General features: G+C 37.4%; 1 protein-coding gene across 2 annotated transcripts in view; it reads left to right on the top strand.

The window, feature by feature from the left end:
- HSD17B4 (hydroxysteroid 17-beta dehydrogenase 4) overlaps positions 1–19,902 on the top strand; it is an 82,527-nt gene that overhangs the window by 16,682 nt on the left and 45,943 nt on the right. For both annotated transcript variants that reach the window (XM_070742869.1, XM_070742870.1), the window contains exons 3-11: positions 4,358–4,465; positions 6,717–6,776; positions 7,810–7,831; positions 7,934–7,980; positions 8,095–8,179; positions 10,201–10,388; positions 11,353–11,444; positions 13,176–13,200; positions 15,651–15,779. In XM_070742869.1, coding sequence (XP_070598970.1) covers positions 4,358–4,465; positions 6,717–6,776; positions 7,810–7,831; positions 7,934–7,980; positions 8,095–8,179; positions 10,201–10,388; positions 11,353–11,444; positions 13,176–13,200; positions 15,651–15,779 — 756 coding nt within the window. The remainder of the gene's footprint in view (positions 1–4,357; positions 4,466–6,716; positions 6,777–7,809; positions 7,832–7,933; positions 7,981–8,094; positions 8,180–10,200; positions 10,389–11,352; positions 11,445–13,175; positions 13,201–15,650; positions 15,780–19,902) is intronic.

Here is a 19,902-nt window from a genome sequence, read left to right as displayed (position 1 = left end):
TAATAAATAATAAATATATAAATAATATAAACCTACCCCTAAATAAGCCCCATTTAAAAGCCTGCGCAGCTGTTCAGTCACCCATTCTGTCTCATTGTTTGTTTGTATTGAAGTACCGTACTATAGCTTTTAGAGGTAGTGTTGCAAATTGCCATAAGAGGGAGCCAGAGGCATGATTTTCCCTCTCTCTCTCTGTTCTTTCTGCTGATTCACTGTGACTGATATAGTAATCTCTGTGTTAGTTGATGTATTTGTAAGCTGTAATATATGTCTGACATATAAGACAAAGACAGGCTTGTAATATTATTGTATTGAGAGATATTGACTGATTTGAATGTGTATGACCAAACTGTTTAACTTGACTGTGCTGTTTCTAAAGTAAACACTATTTATACACTTTAATGTATCTGTCTTGTATGGCTGAATAATTACTCATGTCTCCTGGATATCTCCCAGAATCCCATGTTTTCCTTTGAGCATATCCTTGATAACTCAAGGGTTCTGCACACTCCACTTGTTTGTGGTGCCACAGCTACGAGGATGGTGGAACTTACCTCAGGGGCCTGCAGCTATGCCATCCACTCCCTGACACTTGCCTCATGGCAGCAGCAACAGGTGTGGAGGTATGGGTGGCCTGGCTGCAAAAGCCCTGAGGTAAAGCTGGTGCGTTGTGCATGGGGCAGCTCCAGAACCCTCTGCCTCGCAGTGGTGGTACTATCACACCGTGGTGCCTCCTGCCCTACCACGAGCAAGCAGAAGAAGTGGGCTTCCAATACATGAAAAAAAAGACATCCCCCCAAATAAGCCCTAGTGCTTATTTTGGAGCCCAAAAGAAAATAAGACCTGGCCTTATTGTAGGGTAAACAGAGGTAGCTTGCCATTGCTTGCTTCCTATGACTAAAAGAAAGTTAGGACTGGCTTTGTGCCTAGGCAGAACTAGAACTCAGGTATTCTGATTTCTAGTCTAATGCTTTAATTACTCTACCAAACTCTCCTGTCATGGATAGTTTGTACCTAATTGGAAACAAAAGATAGAATAGCTAGCAAAGAAATTAAAATACCTAGCAAAGCAATTTAAAAAATGCAAGATCCAGTTGCAATAAACAAAAAGTATGCTGGAAATTTAAAATGTAAAACCTGTTGCCTTCAAATATATTACCAATTGAATAATAAATACTCACTTGAATCAAACTCAACTCCTGGAGACTAATGTATTCTGTCTATTTTGAATATTTTGCGCCAAATAAATGACTAAATATATTTTTCTGATTGAAACAGTTTTAGGTTTGACCACACGGGGGAGATGCTGCTGCATAAATTATACTTTTATACTTTTTTTTAGTATACAGTATTTGGTTCTGATGTAAATTGTTCTTCTAGATGAATTATTTTATGTATTTAGGTAACTAGCAATCCATTCATTATGAAAAAAATGCAGTGTTTTGGAATTGTTTTTTGGATTAAAAATAGTTTGTGAAGGAGTAATAAATTTTTTCATATGTCAAAGGTTGATGCACTTTTAAAAAAATAGTTACTTTTGTGCTTATTGCCACAAAAAATTGTCCAGAATTTTAAACACATATTTGTTATATTCAGCTTGTACATTAAACATACAACTGTTCTCACAACTGTTTTTACTTATCAAAAAAAATGGATTATTTGATGATTTCTTCAACCAAAGTATTTTCACCTACTCCACGAAAAAAAAAAGATTGGTCTTGTCATATTGTGTGGGAAAGTGTTTATATATTCTTTCTGAAAATCTTTTAAAAATGTATAATTTATTTTATCCCTTCGGACCTTTTGATCTGAATGTACAGTAAAAAATAAATCAATAAGGGCTATCTGTATAAAAGTACATTAGATTTGAAAAGAATTATTTTTTTTGAACTCATGGACTTTGCCCTGTTAGCAAAGAAAATAAATACCAAATTTTTGAAGTATAAGACTCACCAGAGTATAAGATACACCTTAGTTTTTGGGGAGGAAAATAGGAGGGGTAATTCTGCCTATCAGGTATTCATCTGGGTAGTTCTTAGCCTTTTCAGCTTCAACACATTCATTCCCTTGCTGGTTTTCCTGTGCTCAGCAATTAGAAAAGCAGGCTAAGCACAGAAGATCGCTTAGCTTGTGTTTGGGCTGAAAAACAGCTTCAAAAGCACAGCTGATCCTTGGAGGGAGCTCCAGTGACTAAAGCAGGCAAAGTGGGGAAGGGGTAAGAGAAGGTAGCAGCTGTACTGGTAGACATTTTGGGTACCACAGAAACGTTTGAAGACTGAAAATGCAATGCGTGGAGCCCAAAATCACAAGCCATTGTCAGTGACAATCTCTGCAGCCAGGAAGAGGAGGCGCAGAGGCCCGAAGGGTAGGAATTGGTGAATGGGTGGGGCTATTTGGAGTATAAGACACACCCTCCCTCCTAAAAGTCTCCGAATCTTCGGAGAAGGGCAGTACAGTGTTCCCTCGATTTTCACGGGTTCGAACTTCGCGAAAAGTCTATACCACGGTTTTTTCAAAAATATTAATTAAAAAATACTTTGCGGATTTTTTTCCTATACCACACGGTTTTCCCCGCCCGATGACATCATATGTCATTGCCAAACTTTCATCCGACTTTAATAAATATTTTTTTAAATAAACTTTAATAAATAAACATGGTGAGTAATGATGTAAATGGTTGCTATGGGAATGGGAAATTGCACTTTAGGGGTTAAAGTGTTAAGGGAAGGCTTGTGATACTGTTCATAGCCAAAAATAGTGTATTTACTTCCGCATCTCTACTTCGCGGAAATTCGACTTTCGCGGGTGGTCTTGGAATGCATCCCCCGCGAAAATTGAGGGAACACTGTATACAAATCTAATAAATAATAAATAAATAATAATTATGCTCAGAAAAATACAGTAAATGAAGTGTAGCACTACTTAACGCATGAGTGTAATTAAGCTTGAAATTATAGTGGTTTGTTATCCTGGTCATTAAATGGATCATCATATGGCTGCACCAAATTTTAGTCCTTTTGCTGGTCATGGTCACCATGGTCATTAAGTGTCATTAAGGTTATTTTTTTTCAGGAATTGGACATAAATGCCAGGTTCTGGGAGGGGGAATTATAAGTTGTGATTGCTGGATGCTGCAAATGGTGACTATGGTGAGCACCCAAAATGTGATCATGTTACTGGGGGGGAAGGGTTTCAACCCATTGAATTATGAATCTGGATCATAATCGTAATCCTGGGGAAGTATGTCGTAACTTTAAAAGGTTACTGGGTGACCAGTTGTAAATTGAGGGCGATCTGAACTCTGGTATTCATTAAAACAACCAGATTTTTTTTCCGGATTCTACACGAATCTTAAAAATAATAATGCTGTTTTTGAACAAGCCGTTGATTAAAATTAATGAAAGTGATAAATCATTTTGAATATAGGAAATGGTATTTAGTATTTAGAGCATTTGATTGAATAAGCCAAATTGCTTAATATCTGCAAAGCTGCTGCAAGAAGAAAGAGACCTCTTCAGATAGCAGTTTGTGGAAAGAGACCCAAATATTAATAGTGTACGTTCAATATAAATTCTCTTTCTTAATAGAAAGACTCAGTTCAATTAGAAACACAGAAACATAGAAGACTGACGGCAGAAAAAGATCCCTCTAGTCTGCCCTTATACTATTTTTTGTATTTTATCTTAGGATGGATATATGTTTATCCCAGGCATGTTTAAATTCAGTTACTGTGGATTTACCAACCACGTCTGCTGGAAGTTTGTTCCAAGGATCTACTACTCTTTCAGTAAAATAATATTTTCTCATGTTGCTTTTGATCTATCCCCCAACTAAATTACCTGCAGGATGGCAACTACTTATATTATTGGCACACCTTCATAGGAGATTTATTTATTTATTTATTAGATTTGTATGCCGCCCCTCTCCGTAGACTCGGATGCTAACACACCTGACATTTGGTCTCCCTAAACTGTAGTCTGAAATTCACACATTCATTACAGCATGTGGAAGTTGAGTTACAGCAACTGGATATCTTTTGTTGTTGTTATTGATTTGAAACATTTTTTTGCTCATCCAAATAATTTCTTCAGTCTGGAAGATAAGTCTGGAATAAGCATTGAAATGTTTCAAATCAACAAGTAAAGAAATCCAGTTGTAATCACTCAACTTCCAGACAACTCTACCTGGACAACTGAAAATCTTCATCGACATTCATTGCAGCATGAAATCTTCACTATACCAGCGAGGCAATGCCTGAATGATCACTGAAGACTGCAGAGAATGACAGCTATTTTATCTAAGTACTAGTTGAACTCAATTTCTCTGTCTTTCTTTGTCTTTTTTATATCTGTCACAGTGAATGATCTTGGAGGTGACATCAAGGGACATGGAAAGAGTTCTTCAGCTGCTGACAGAGTGGTTCAAGAAATACGAGCCAAAGGTGGAAAAGCAGTAGCTAATTATGGTATGATGTTCCTACTCTATTCCAGTGAAAATATCTGCAGATAAATTACAGTTGTAATTTCTACAATAGTGAATCCTACAGATCTGGGGAAATTCATCTGCCATTCTATAATTGAGATGATTGTTGTAAATGATAATCAAAACGAAATCAGAAAGTTCCTTGAAGATTTAAATGACTCCCATGATAAATTATTTCATTCAATAGAAAGTGGTTATCCATTGATGAGAGAGAGAGAGTTCTAATGTGCCTTTAAGTGCCTGCTAATGAACTCATTGATTGCTTATGATTGCAAATCCATGTTAGATTCATACCATCTAGTATTGAGCCCTGATCGGTAATTCCAAAATGTGATTCATTTTAAAGTGAGATTCAGTGTCCATTAGATTCTTATTTTTTATTACCTTGTGATTGTTTGGTTTTGATATTATATAATGGATTACATGAAAAATAATCCAGATAGAATACCCTTATTTTAAAAGCTTCAGGAGTTTGGGGGATAAACTATGTATTCTTTAGCTTAATAAACTCACAGAGTTTTATGTTCACTTAAAGATATAATAGTGCAGACTTAAATGTAGCAGATATACTATGCAAGTGAGTGATACAGCAAATATAATGTGCCATTGTATAATGTGTGATGTTACATTCTTGTATCTGAAAATTTTGTCATTTGAAGGCAACTGCATTCTCCTAATTTTATATTCAAGCTTATCCGTGTGTCATTAACAGCCCTTGTTTTTCTGAGCATAAGAAAGCTTGAATACGATCATTTGCCCCTTTACTGCATCATGAGCAGACTCATGTTTGATAATCCGGGGCACAGCATAGAAGCAACACAGCGGATTGTTCAAACTGTCCCTTTATTGGTCCAACTTTCCCTCAAACACTCCCACATTTTTGGCAAGTCCCTGAGTAAAGTGATCACACACACACATATACACACACACCAGTCTCTGGCTGCAAGTAGTCCAGCACAATGCTGTGAGCACAATGGCTGTAAAGCAAGAAATGCAACAGGACATGAGAATAAGCCAATGAGTCCAAGAAGCAAAGGAACAAGGTAATTACTCCAGGAAGAAAAAAAGAAAGAAAAAAGTTCAGAATACGTCAGCAAGGGCACACAACACTCAATGACTTCAGTGTTTGTTCCTTACAAATGCCCCTCTCCACAGCGTCTCCTTAAATCTCAATCCCCAGGTGTGCCTTGTGAAGAGGGGTGGGGCGCTCTCTTCTTGAGTTGTCAAATCAGCCAGTGCGGTTCACGCATTCTCTCCAATCTCTGTATTCGAGGATCAGGAGGGAGTGGTCTTTGCTCATTGCCTCAGCTCTGTCTTTCATGTTGCTTAGTCTTGCCTCCATTCCTCGCTGCCTACAAGTCATTCCAATCCTGAAAGCTCTGGTCTGACTCGGCCTGTTCCTCCCCACATTTCTCTGAAGCCATCTCTTCAATCTCCATGCCTCCAGTTCCAACTTATCTTCCTTGGCAGATGCAGGCTCTGATGATGAGGGCATGACACCTGTGTCTCTATTTTTGTAGTTATTCCTGAAAGGCTTCTCCCTGGGATAGCATATTTTGGGAAGATAGCGACATAACTAGGGAATGTGGATATTGACTTTTATGCCTAAACCTACATTTTACCACTCATAAAGAAGAACATTTAGAATCCAAATCAGCATTCATTTCCCATGTGCATCTTGCCTTCTCGACCATAGCTATCCACTTTTGTTAATAGTACCTCAGGGAATTACGAATACAGCTGAGTAGCTGCAGTCATAGGAACAACTTCTGTCTTCGTCTGTCATGAACTTACTATCGTTGGAAAGTGAATACCAAAGAATAACTTGCTTATGAAAGAAAATATTGCCTCAAGATTACATTCTGTTACCATTTATTTATTTATTTATTTATTTATTTGATTTTTATGCCGCCCTTCTCCTTAGACTCAGGGCGGCTTACAACATGTTAGCAATAGTACTTTTTTAACAGAGCTAGGCTATTGCCCCCACAATCCGGGTCCTCATTTTACCCACCTCGGAAGGATAGAAGGCTAAGTCAACCTTGAGCCGGTGATGAGATTTGAACCGCTGACCTTTAGATCTACAAGTCAGCTTCAGTGGCCTGCAGTATAGCACTCTACCTGCTGCGCCACCCCGGCTCATTTCATGTTCCCCTCCCATTGTGCTAGGATCTCCATCATTTCAATAGATTCTGATTTGTATTTCTTTCATTCCTGTTTGTTTGTTTTCTCAGATTCAGTGGAAGCCGGTGAAAAGCTTGTGCAAGCCGCTTTGGATGCTTTTGGGAAAATAGGTACATTTCAAATAGAGGCATGGTTTGTGAGATGAGATAGCTGGTTCTTTACTATTATTCTGTATTGTTTCATGAAAAAATTGAAGCTATCTATTATCCAGGAGAAACTCTGCCAGAACAAAGGAATGGCTTTATCAAACTCTTCAACAAATTTCATTACTTTTTGATGAAAGTACTAGTAGTAATCAAGATATTTTCTTCAAGATGAGTTCTCTTTAATTTTTTTTCAAGATGGTGTTCTCTTCCATCTGTAAATTTTAAGTTATAATTTTTGATATCATTAAAGCTTGATCATTGTCAACACAAAGTTCTGTCTTAGAAGAAACTGAAATCAAACGAAGTAGGTGTGATCATAAAAAGTGGAGGCATGAGCAACACACAAAAATAATAAAAATGACCTTTTTGATTAAAGCCACATTCAAGTGATAGAAAAAAAGCAACAATAAAGAATCCTCATAAGAATTTTCACTTTTCCCCTCTAAGCTACACATATGCAAAAACTGTTATGATTATTCCTTTAGATAAGATCTTTTTACTACTAGCAGCACGTTGAATATTTATACTAAATTGAATGGTGGCCCTGAAATCTGGACTTGCTGTACCAGCAAATAGTTAGGATAGCATGCATCAGCATGTTCTTTTTTCTTTATTTTATAAATGTTACTTCATAGAGATACAGAAATGCATTTGAATTCCAATGAGGCTGTTAAGCCTGTTTAACTTATTGCAGAAAGCAAGCAAATGGCTCTCTACTGCACTTGCCCAGAATTCTGAAAGAAACTATTACATTCATTCTACAAAAAATACAGTGTCTCTTTCTATGTCTGAGGTCATTTTTTACTGCTTAAGAGATTACCATAGTTCAGACCTACACGCGGTGTCAAAAGTGTTTGCCAGTCTTTGACAACCACAATAATTCTGAAAATCTGTTTTCCTTTACCGATATTGGTAAGGACAAAATGTTGTCCTTCATGTCAGAAGCAAGAATAGCTAGATTTGTTTCTGAATAATTTTGTGTGGATTTTATTTACAGATATTCTCATCAATAATGCTGGGTAAGTTTATCTGAATATTATTCCCCTCCCCCCATTACACTGGAATATATTTGATTCAATTTATGATATTTTTTCTCTTCTTTTTTCTTCTTTAATATGTAGGATCTTGAGGGACCGTTCATTTTCTAGGATCAGTGATGAAGACTGGGGTAAGTTGTACCATATTCTGATTATGTACCATAGTCCATTTTTAAAATGAACCTATTATGTACTTAATGCCTTTTCAAGGTATAGATATATTTAATGGCTCAAATTATTTCTAGATATAATTCACAAAGTTCATTTGAGGGGGTCTTTTCTGGTAACCCGAGCAGCATGGAACCATATGAAAAATCAGAAATTTGGAAGGTAAGTAGACATGATTTGCTCACCAAATGTATATACTGATCAGACCAAAACCATCTAGATTAGACACAGAGAAAGTGGTTTGGGATTATACTGTACCAACGTCTATTTCTCATAAAAACTTCAGCATGCAAAACTACATCTAAAGTAGAATCTTCATCTCTACAAGCAGACAAACAGTGATAGGACTGTTCATATATCAGAATATTATTAGATTATTTTTTTAAAGCAGCAGCATAGTTGTTAATATCAATCAAGGTAGTATTTAAACTTCTTAAAAATCTGCATTATTTATCTATAATCTTTCCCACGGCCATATAAACTTCATTTGTCATGTTGTAATTGCTGCGACTGAACCTGGAAATCTTGCCTAAGGTTTCCAACTGCATCGTAAAGTTGGGATAGTAGAGAAGAAACTACCTTGGGCAGTTTCTTGAAAAAGCTGCACGAGTTCTGCTAGAGGTATAATTTGCAATAATGTTTAATTGCATGCCCAGAATACAACCCTTTTGGATTTTTTATGACATTATGGAAATTATGATTAGCTACTCTGAAATCCAAAAATTGCGGATTATGGCAGTGGAGATGCTGGATTCTGGAACTCCTATATACCATACATGTTGGGAACTGTTTTTAACTAGATTTTTTTCCCCTTTAGCCCCAAAGCCAAAACATTGCTAACTAGCATTTTACCCAAATAGCAAGAATGGCTCTCAGTAAGGACTAAGAACTACTCCTGCTGTTTGGGTAAAATTCTAGTTCTCTGAATAGTTTGACTGTTTTAAATGTTGATAGGTTGAATCTAAAATTGAATATCGTTTTAAGAAAAGAGGCTAACACATTGCATTTCTATCATTGGTTATATTTAATCACATTTAAATAGGATACACAAATAATGATCACATTAAAAAGGAGTTGCTTACTCTGTTTTTATTTTGTCTGCATTCATTTTTTCTTTTTTTAAAGTTTATTGATTTTTACATATAAAAATAGATATAGTTCACGTTTGTCATTAACACATCTATCTACAGTACCTTATACTTTATTTCAGGAGATAGGATAGGTATGGTAAGCAAAATTAATGAGTAGTAGAAATTGCACTTACAGGAATATAAAAATATCACTGGTTAGACATAACAAGTAGGTACAGAAGTGGATACGCAAAAAACTATTACTACTTATCCATTTGATTTTGTATTCCCTCACACATTGTCTATATCAGTGTTTCCCAACCTTGGCAACTTGAAGATATTTGGACTTCAACTCCCAGAATGCTGGCTGGGGAATTCTGGGAGTTGAAGTCCAGATATCTTCAAGTTGCCAAGGTTGGGAAACACTGGTCTATATCATATATATGTATTTATCTATTTTATGAGCACCGCTACATTGTGTCATATTACTCTGTGCATTCATTTTTTTTTCAGTTTGTGAATTCTTTTCTATAAGTTGTGAATAAGGAATGTAACTATTTTCTTTGCAACTCTTGGATGCTATTTTAATCCGCATTCAACTAGTTTTCATTACCAACAGCATGCTCTGAAAGCAGATTTATTTATTTGCAATAAAGTGAGTTAACTGGGGCCTATTTCTGTATTCAGTAGTTATGAAATGTGACCTTTGTAGTTACTACATGCTCTTCAAATATATTGGATTAAATGTTGTCTGATGCTAAGTTGTGGTAGCATGTTAAATGGGTCCCTCAAACAAAGTACTTCAATATTTTTTATGAAACCTAAGGCAGAATAAGAGAAGATATTGATAATAGTTTATTTTCTGATTAAAGAATGTTAAACAGAATACTTATTGGCACTTTAAAACTTTGTTAAATGGCAATGTTGCCTAATTAGCACAATGTTTACATCTTTTTGCTGCTTTTTATAGAGAGGTTTATGAATTGAGCCAAATGTTTCTTTGTGCTGTACCACCAAATTCTATTGCTTTTACTGAAGAATTCCCCTGCAATCTTCCATCAGCTTTTTGTTGCTGTATCCTAATGTCTGAATTTCCTACTGTTTGTTTTCAAGAATAATTATGACTTCTTCAGCTGCTGGAATATATGGGAACTTTGGCCAGGCTAATTACAGTGCTGCCAAACTTGGCCTTTTGGGTCTCGCGAACACACTTGCCGTTGAAGGCAAGAAGTACAACATCCATTGCAACACGATTGCTCCCACAGCAGGCTCCAGGCTGACACAGACTGTTATGCCTCCAGGTAAATAATTGTAAATATTTGCAAAAAATTAGCCTGAGTAAAATGATAAGCCGTAATGCAGTCTTCGGAGAGGGGAAGCATACAAATCTAAATAATAATAATAATAATAATAATAATAATAATAATAATAATAATAATAATAATATAAATAAATAATACCAGTTGCGGCCCTATTTGGACAGGGAGTCATTGCTCACAGTCACTCATGCCCTCATCACGTAGAGGTTTGATTACTGCAACGCTCTCTACATGGGGCTACCTCTGAAAAGTGTTCGGAAACTTCAGATCGTGCAGAACGCAGCCGCCATCATGGGGCTTCCAAGATTCACCCACATTTCTTCAACACTCCGTGGCTTGCATTGGCTGCCGATCAGTTTCCGGTCACAATTCAAAGTGTTGGTCATGACCTTTAAAGCCCTACATGGCATTGGACCAGATTATCTCCGGAACCGCCTGCTACCGCACGAATCCCAGCGACCGATAAGGTCCCACAGAGTTGGCCTTCTCCGGGTCCTGTCGACTAAACAATGTCGTTTGGCGGGCCCCAGGGGAAGAGCCTTCTCTGTGGCGGCCCCGGCCCTCTGGAACCAACTCCCCTCGGAGATTAGAACTGCCCCCACCCTCCCTGTCTTTCGTAAACTACTCAAGACTCATTTATACCACCAGGCATGGGGGAGTTGAGATAGCCCTTCCCCCTAGGCCATTACAAGTTATGCATGGTATGTTTGTGTGTATGTTTGGTTTTATAATAGGGGTTTTAGTTGTTTTTTATTATTGGATTTTACATATTGTTTTTATTATTGTTGTTAGCCGCCCCGAGTCTACGGAGAGGGGCGGCATACAAATCCAATATATTATTATTATTATTATTATTATTATTATTATTATTATTATTATTATCATCATCATCTCTTCTGTTCTTTACTCCTGAGACTTGTTTTTGTATAAATTTCATTTTCCATAGCTATGGTGGATGCCTTCAAACCAGAATATGTAGCCCCTCTTGTCCTTTGGCTTTGTCATGAAAGATGTCAAGAGAACAGTGGATTGTTTGAGGTAATATCCATGTATTGTCCTTTCGTAGCAATGGGCCTTGCATCCATCATGTTTTCTCTCTCTCTCACTCCCTTCCACTCTCTCCACAATTCAAATCTATGCAGAAATCTGTTCTTGCGTGACAAATAGTCCTCGACTCACAACAGTTCAGTTTAGTTTACAGTTTAGTGACCTTTTGAAATCACAATGGCACTGAAAAAAGTGACATGAACATTTTTAACATGTATAATCATTACAGCATTTTCATGGTCATGTGATTTACATTCAGATGCTTCACGATTGCTTCATATTTATGATGCTTGTAGCGGCCTGGCATCATGTGATCTTGGCCTGACAAGCACAGTCAATGAATAGAATAGAATTCTTTATTGGCCAAGTATGATTAGACACACAAGGAATTTCCCATTGGTGCATATGCTCTCAGGGTACATAAAAGAAAAGATACATTTGTCAATAATCATGAGGTATAACATTTAACGATTGTCATAGAGGTCAAATAAGCAGTCATGAAGCAATATTAATACAAATCGTAAGACTACAAGCAACAAGTTACAGTTGTACAGTCATACAGTCATAAATGGGAGGACATGGGTGATAGGAACAATGAGAAGATTAATAGTAATGCAGGTTTGGTGAATAGTTTGACAGTGGTGAGAGAATTATTTGTTTAGCACAGGATGGTGTTCGGGAAAAAACTGTTCTTGTATCTAGTTGTCGTGGTGTACAGTGCTGTATAGCATCGTTTGAAGGTAGTAGTTGAAATAATTTATGTCCAGGATGCGAGGGGTCAGTTAATATTTTCACGGGCCTCTTTTTGACAGGTCCTCAATGGAAGGCAGGTTGGCAGTAATTGTTATTCCTGCAGTTCTGATTATCCTCTGAAGTCTGTGTCTGTCGTTTTGGGGAAGCCAGATTCATTTAACATCTATGTTACTAACTTAATGACTGCAGTGATTCACTTAATAAGTGTGGCAAGAAAAGTCATAAAATGAAGCAAAACTCTCTTAACAACTGTTATTTAATAACATAAATTTTGGGCTGAGTTGTGGTTGTAAGTCAAGGACTACCTGTATAGGATACGTTGAAGATGTCCTGTCAATATCATGGTGAACAACAGCAATGGATTTGAAATCAAATGTGTGATCAAAATGATGAAAAGAATGTTTATTAAAAAAGATTCCAACATATGTTGAAACTCTAGGAGCAATAATTGCTAGAAGAAGAAGGAATCCATCGGTGGCCTCATCCTACATAATCACCTTATATTCTAATTCCATACTCCAAATAACACTACATTCACATCCAAAATGTCAAGGACCAAGGGGGAGAGAAAAATATTACAAGACCTGCAATAATCTTTTTACAGAAATATGGGGGGAAAATATTAAAAAATAATCTTAAATAAATAGGGAACACTGAAACCCTAAGAATGAACATGCTCAGAATCTAAAGCTGACTGACTATTGAGTGGAAGAAACTGAGGAGACAGGACACAAAAATCAGATCAATGCTTTGTACCTTTGTACCTTGTTTAATGCCGGTCATGTATTGGTTGATTTAAACTAAATCTAATCATTTGTAACAATCAACTTCATATGGAAATGCATATTTTGATCTATTTGAACGAATCTGTTGTGATTAAATGGGAATCACTCCCATATGATTTGATGTCCACGCATCATTTTCAATTTTCTTGTAAATTATGTTGATTTTTAAAATTGTATGTTACAGGTTGGAGCTGGCTGGATTGGAAAATGTAAGTCATCTTTCTCATTTTGTTTAGTGAGAAAGAATCTGAATTTGGCAAAAAATCCAAACTAATGTGTTAATCTATAATATAATAATATTAAGTCATTTCACTTTAAGAGTGGTAGAATTTGAGGATAATTTCACTGACTGTCCATCTGAGCCTCCTGCCCTTGCTCTTTTTCTTACTATATTAAGATTGGATTTTGTTTAATTGTTTATTCATTTGGTTTGGTTAAAAGAGATTAATCATAGATAGTTGGTAAATGCAGTTTGCTTTAATGGCAATGGCAGTAGCAATAGCACTTACACTTATATACTGTTTTATAGTGCTTTACAGCCCACTCTAAGCTGTTTACAGAGTCAGCATAGTGCCCCCAACAATTTGGGTCCTCATTTTATCCATTGTGGGAGGATCAAAGGCTGAGTCAATCTTGAGCCTGGTGAGATTTGAATTGCCAAATTGCAGTCAGCTGGCAGTTAGCAGAAGTAGCCTGCAGTACTGGACTCTAACCACTGCACCACTATGGCTTTAAGTTCATTAGGGCAGAGGTCCCCAACCTTTTTTGCACCAGGGACCGGCTTTAAGCTAGACCAGTTTTCCATGGCCTGGTGGGGGGGGGGGGAGCTAGCTGTCAGCGGCGCCGTAAAAGGGGCGATCAAGAGAGGAATGGGTGAATGAATGGATGGAGGGTGGGAAGGAAGGAAGGAAAGAGGGAAGGGACAGGAACAGAAGAAGGGTGCAAAGGAAGCAAGGAAAGGTGTGAAAGGGGAGAGTAAGAGAGGAAGGAGTGAAAGAAGGGAATGAGGGAGGAAAGAAGGGAGGAAGGAAAAGGAAAGCAAGAAATGGAGGGAGGAAAGGAAGGAAGGAAGGAAAGAAAGAAAGAAGGGGGGAAGGGACAGGAACAGAGGAAGGAAGCAAGGAAACTTATGAAAGGGGAGAGTAAGGGAAGAAGGTAGGAAGGAGAAAGAAAAGAAGAAATAGAGGAAGGGAAGGTAAAAGAGAGAAAGAAAAAGAGCAAGAAAGAAAGAAAGAAAGAGAAAGAAAGAAAGAAAGAAAGGCAACTTCAAAGAAAGGCTCACTGAGCATCTCTCACTCTCTCTCTCTTTCTATCCCTCTTTCTTTCTTTCTCTTCCTTTCTCTCTCTCCTCTTCCTTTATCTCCTCTCTCTCCCTCTCTCTTTCTCCCCCCCTCTCCCCTTTCCCTCTCTCTTTCTCTCTCTCCCTCTCTTGCTATCTCTCCCCCCTTTCCCTCTCTCTTTCTCTCTCTCCCTCTCTTGCTATCTCTCCCCCCTCTCCCTCTCTCTTTCTCCCTCTCCCTCTCTTTCTCTCTCTCTCCCCCTCTTTCTCTCTCTTCTCACTTTCTCTCTCTTGTTTTCTTTCTGTCTCTTGCTTTCTCTCTCTCTCACTCTCTTGTTTTCTTTCTCACGCTCTTTCTCTCTCTTGTTCTCTCTCTTGCTATCTCTTTCTCCCCCCCTTTCTCTCACTCTCTCTTTCTCACTTTCTCTCTATCTTGCTGTCTGTTGCTATCACTCACTCTCGTTCTCCGTTCTTCTCAGTGGTGACGCGCGCACGCCCTGCCCGCCTCACCTTTGCGAGAGCACTTTCGCCCCGGGCTCTCAGCAAGGGGGTTTGCAGGAGAGGTGGGGCCGGCGAAGGTGATATTCAATGCCGGGGGCGCACAGGCGGTTGCACGCGCTCCCTATCTCCCTGCTAGCCCACTCGGCAAAGGTTTTTCTTATTTTGAATACTCCGAGTGGGCTAGCAGGGAGATAGGGAGCGCGTGCAACCGCCCGTGCGCCCCCGACATTGAAGACCTCCGCTGAGAAAAGCCTTTGCCGGCATTTCCTCTCGGCGTCAAGGAGGCGCAGCGGCGGGCGGAGAGAGGGAAGGGGGGGGCAGCGGCGTCCCTCCTGGCCTTGGCGGGCCGCCCGACCCTCCCCACCTCCTGCAAACGCGGCGGGCGGCGGGGGGAGAGCGAGGAGCCGGCGGGGCTTGGCTGGCTGGCGGGGGGAGCGCCGCTGGTGGTGCGGAAAGGCCGAGGGGGCCCTGGCGCCGCAGACCGGCTGAAAACCCCCAACGGCCCGGTGCCGGTCCACAGACCGGCGGTTGGGGACCTCTGCATTAGGGTCCTCAATTATTATTACAGTATTTTTAATTCCTCCATTATCTATTCTTAGCTGTCAAAATGGTTCTCAACACACAAACAAACAATGTGTTGATAACAAATCAAGAAAACCTGCCACAGTTTTATATTCAGATGGAATAAATACTCTATTCAGAGTCCTCGCAAATATTCATAGTATGCTAAATTCCAATTTGCTATCAGCAGGGAAGATAATCCATACTTAGTTTTGATCAGAAAAAAATTAACATTTATAAAAGGAACTAGTGATGCAGCTACACCTGAATGGCTATTTTTAATTGGTGTTTAATACCCTTTAATTACTATTTGCTTAGTACGCTGGGAGCGCTCTCTGGGAGCCGTTGTCAGGCATAAGAACCATCTAATGACACCCGAAGCTGTGGAGCAGAATTGGGAAAAGATTTGTAATTTTGATAATGCCCAAACACCTAAAGAAATTGGAGGTACAAGCAACTTTAAATTCATGACATACTTTGTAAGGTTACAAGCTGTAAATATTACAGTATGTAAAAATAAAAGTGCATAATTATTTATTTTTAATTTAATGTGTTTGTGTGTGTGTATTCCTGTATTTATGTCTTCCATATAACTTTATAAAGTAAACTTTTCCCCATGATATTTAATTTTTTCCAAAGTTTTTGAATTTTTTAAGATGATACATCTGTCTCTCTCTCCCCCCCTGCTCTCCTCTTTATGTCATACAAACCAAAAAAGTTTTGCTGTCACTGCTATAGGTACTAATTTGGGGGAAGAATTAGGGGAGAAAGGCCTATCAAGGTGCAAAGATGGTGGCACTCTCTTTTATCTCCATATCTTTGGATATTAATTTGTTTCATTAACAAAATATAATTTATTTCTAAATAGTTGATCAATACTTCAGGGATACAGCACATGTTTGCATGTATTAAGTCCCCTTGGTAAGCTGAAGAATTGGATCTGGATCCTTTGCTATCTGCATGGAAAGTATTGGGCTATGTTTCAGTATGATCTGAGTTAATGTAAGATTCTCCTTATGTTTTTAAGCTCTGATTACTTAATGCAGAAGAGAACGATTTCAAGCACCTTCCCCCAATCTTCGTGTCTTTTCTAGCAAATTCAGGTGGATCTAGATAGATCTATTTGTCACAGACCATTGCTACTTAGGTATGATAAATAGATACCTTAAGTAAATACGCAAGTATTTTAAGATTAGGGCCATATTGCTAAGAGTTTACACTGACTTCATGGCATATAATCAACTTTGAAGTCTGATATATCATGATATCTGATACAAAAAATATTAGTTCTGCTATGCATTCTTTTTGATTTTGACACATCATTAAGAATATACCTTGTTATGTATAGTGTGTCTTTTAGTTTTCTACTAAATAAGGCATTCTGCATGGATTTGGGGTGAGATCAAATTCTGAATCTTCACCTGTGACAATAAGCAAAAGTGGGAAGAGAAAAATGCATGTACATACCTGATAGACTATTTAATTTTTCTGTATTAGAGTATTAGAAAATTAGACAATTAAAAAATTTCTCCCTTAATGCTTGAATACACTGAAGTAAGGAAAACTAATTAGAGTATTCACATTAAAATTGAAGCCTATGTTCCTTTATATCTGCAAATTCAAGCTATCCTAGAAGATAAATTTCATTAAAAACTATTACAGCATTAATGTAAGTAAATTAATGCTGTGAAAAGCTGTTATACACTAAACTAATACTTATAATTATACAAAAATATCAATTAGTGTAAGCCTTTACCTATTATTTGTAAGGATTACCTAGAGTTGTATTTATTTGCAACCATAGGATTTAGAAAATGCATATAAATTTTCAGCCGTTCAATACATGCTCTCTAATACTAACAGTACTATTTGCCAGAATGTGATTTTGTATGTTCCTTGCAACCATTACAAACAAAGCAATTTGCGTTGTTACATTTGTCTCCATCAGGCTTTTTTTTTCTAAACGGATTCATTTGGATTTACAAGGTTGAATCTAGCTCTAGGTTCCTGAAAAAGTTAGCATAGTAAATCAAATCTCCCACCAGTAAGTTATTACAAATGCATAAGTGATTAGAAACCAATTAAAGCCCACAGAGTTGGCCTTCTCCAGGTCATGTCAACTAAGCAATGTTGGTTGGCAGGCCTGTGGGGAAGGGCCTTCTCTGTGGTAGCCCTGGCTCTTTGGAATCAACAACAACAACACACACACCCCGAGGTCCATACTGCCCCCACCCTACTGGCTCTTCGTAAGGCCCTGAAAACCTGGCTTTGCTGGCAGGCCTTGGGCCATGAGATTGACACCTTATTCCGGCCAAGATATTATTCGATTGGGATATTTGATAGTATGATATATATATATATATATGTAGATTGTTCTGTATATGTTGTTTTGTTTTTTGCTGAATTTGAAAATTAAGGGAGATTAGGATAGATCTATTTCGGCCTTATTTTGGCCTCATCAGCTAGCCATACCCTCACTGGGACTTGAACTTGCAACCTTTGTCTTGTAAGGCAGAGAATTAACCTCTAGGCTACAGTATCCAATCCCTCATATATGCCACCCATTCCCATGGGACTCAGGGCTACTTACAGCAAAGATTAAAAACCAAATAAATAATTAAAATACAATGATTAAAAGTACATAAAAACCCCACTATCATACTATCAAATATCCCAATCGAATAATATTTTGGCCGGAATAAGGTGTCAATCTCATGGCCCCCAGGCCTGCCAGCAAAGCCAGATAATCCTTTTTATCTTCCATTCAAATAAACCATTAGCGCTGTTTGAAAACAGAGCTCTGTGAAGGCTTCTTTCAGAGATGTAAGAGACTAAATATTATGATATTCTTTGTCCTTTAAAAATATAGATACCGTTTAGCTAACTTAAGCTTTGATACCTGCTTTCTATCTTGTCTAAAACCTTTTAAAAAATAAATAGTTGTTCAATAATGTATGCTAATTTATATCACTCAGAAGTTCCTGATCTAGTGAGAATTGTGACAGTAGATTTAGACACTAATTCATCCATCTGTTACCATTAAATTGTTAGTGAAGCATTGTTGTGCCAAATAAGCATTAAACATATTTCTATAATATTCCTATAACATAAAATTATTGCTTTCTTTTCCTGATATTTATTGATGGAAGGCTCACTTGTAATCCCAACATTGCTATTGGTATACATGAGGATAAGGCTAATGTTGAATTTATGAATTTACTCTGGACCACTTCTAATTCTTCTGGTTTACAATATCTCCAAATTGGGGCCTCATATCAACTATGATACTGTTTCCCCCAGAAAGATATTAAGCATAGGCTGTACTAACTATAATTTATAGAATTATAAATTGTGGCTCAAAATGATATGCAGATATTTAGTCTTTTTCTGAATGCATAATCTAAATGTTCATTTTCCTGTGATTAATAAGCATGAAATATTGAGTGCTGTATCATTTCAAAAGTGATTTATTTTTGTAATGATCTTATTAAAATGATTATAAGCCTTAATAATAGATCAATGTTATGTATGTTTCCTTGTTAGATCATTATAGAATCTTTGTCCAATAAATACTATTAAAGTAGTAAATAATCAATGATGTAATGTTACTATAATGTTCCATTTAGATATATGCTTATGTGGATGTCTGCCATATCTTAAGACTAGCTAATTATATTGTATTGGCTCATGCTTGGGAGTGAAATATTCTTAGCTCTTTAAGTTCATTTGTCAAATTGTCATGTCTTAAGTATTGTATTCTGGTAGAAGGTCATGCTGAACTTTTGAGTTAAGATGAGATACAGAGGTAACAAGGAATGAGTACATCATAAAGACATCATATATGAAGCTGGATAGTTTTTCAAATAGGGTAGCCAGACACAGTTGAGAAGGGGACTTTTTCATCTTCTGCATGGTATTCTCTTCTCTAGTATCAAACATTTTGGGCCAGATGGGCTATTAATTGAAGGTTTGTAAAGTTAAGAGCCAGTGTTACTTCAAAAACTTTTAAGGCAAAATCTCACCATAACCATTTGTTCATGGTAAATTTTGAGTGCTGTATCATTGCAAAAGTGATCTATTTTTGTAATGATCTTATTAAAATGATTGTATTTAAAGCAATAAGCAGGATAGGGCTCTGAAACAGATCTTTTTATTGATCACACTGAACCCCTACTTTGTTTCACTTCACACAAACAATATGAACAAGGTATAGAATTAAACCAAATTGAAGTACAACCTGTCAGTCAATTGTGATAGCACTGGCTAAGAAATACAATATATATGTATAATCTATATCTAAATGTTCTTATACCACCCTCATTTAAAAAACAATGATTTTGCTTCCCACCATGCCTGTAAAAGTATAATAATATAATAACACAACATACAGGAATAGCAGACTGACTTACACCATTCCTGCTGAACTATTGACAGTTTCTTATTCATTCGAAACAAGTAACATTTCTGCAATTTACAAAATGTATCTGACATTCCAAGTATGATGCAGTTAAAAAAAACCTGCGTGTGAAATCAAATGCCACGTAACATTTTGTGTTGGTTGTGTTACTGC

This window comes from Erythrolamprus reginae, chromosome 2 (assembly GCF_031021105.1).
Source record: "Erythrolamprus reginae isolate rEryReg1 chromosome 2, rEryReg1.hap1, whole genome shotgun sequence".
Lineage (NCBI taxonomy): Eukaryota > Metazoa > Chordata > Lepidosauria > Squamata > Dipsadidae > Erythrolamprus > Erythrolamprus reginae.
This window is presented reverse-complemented; position numbering and strand designations above follow the sequence as displayed.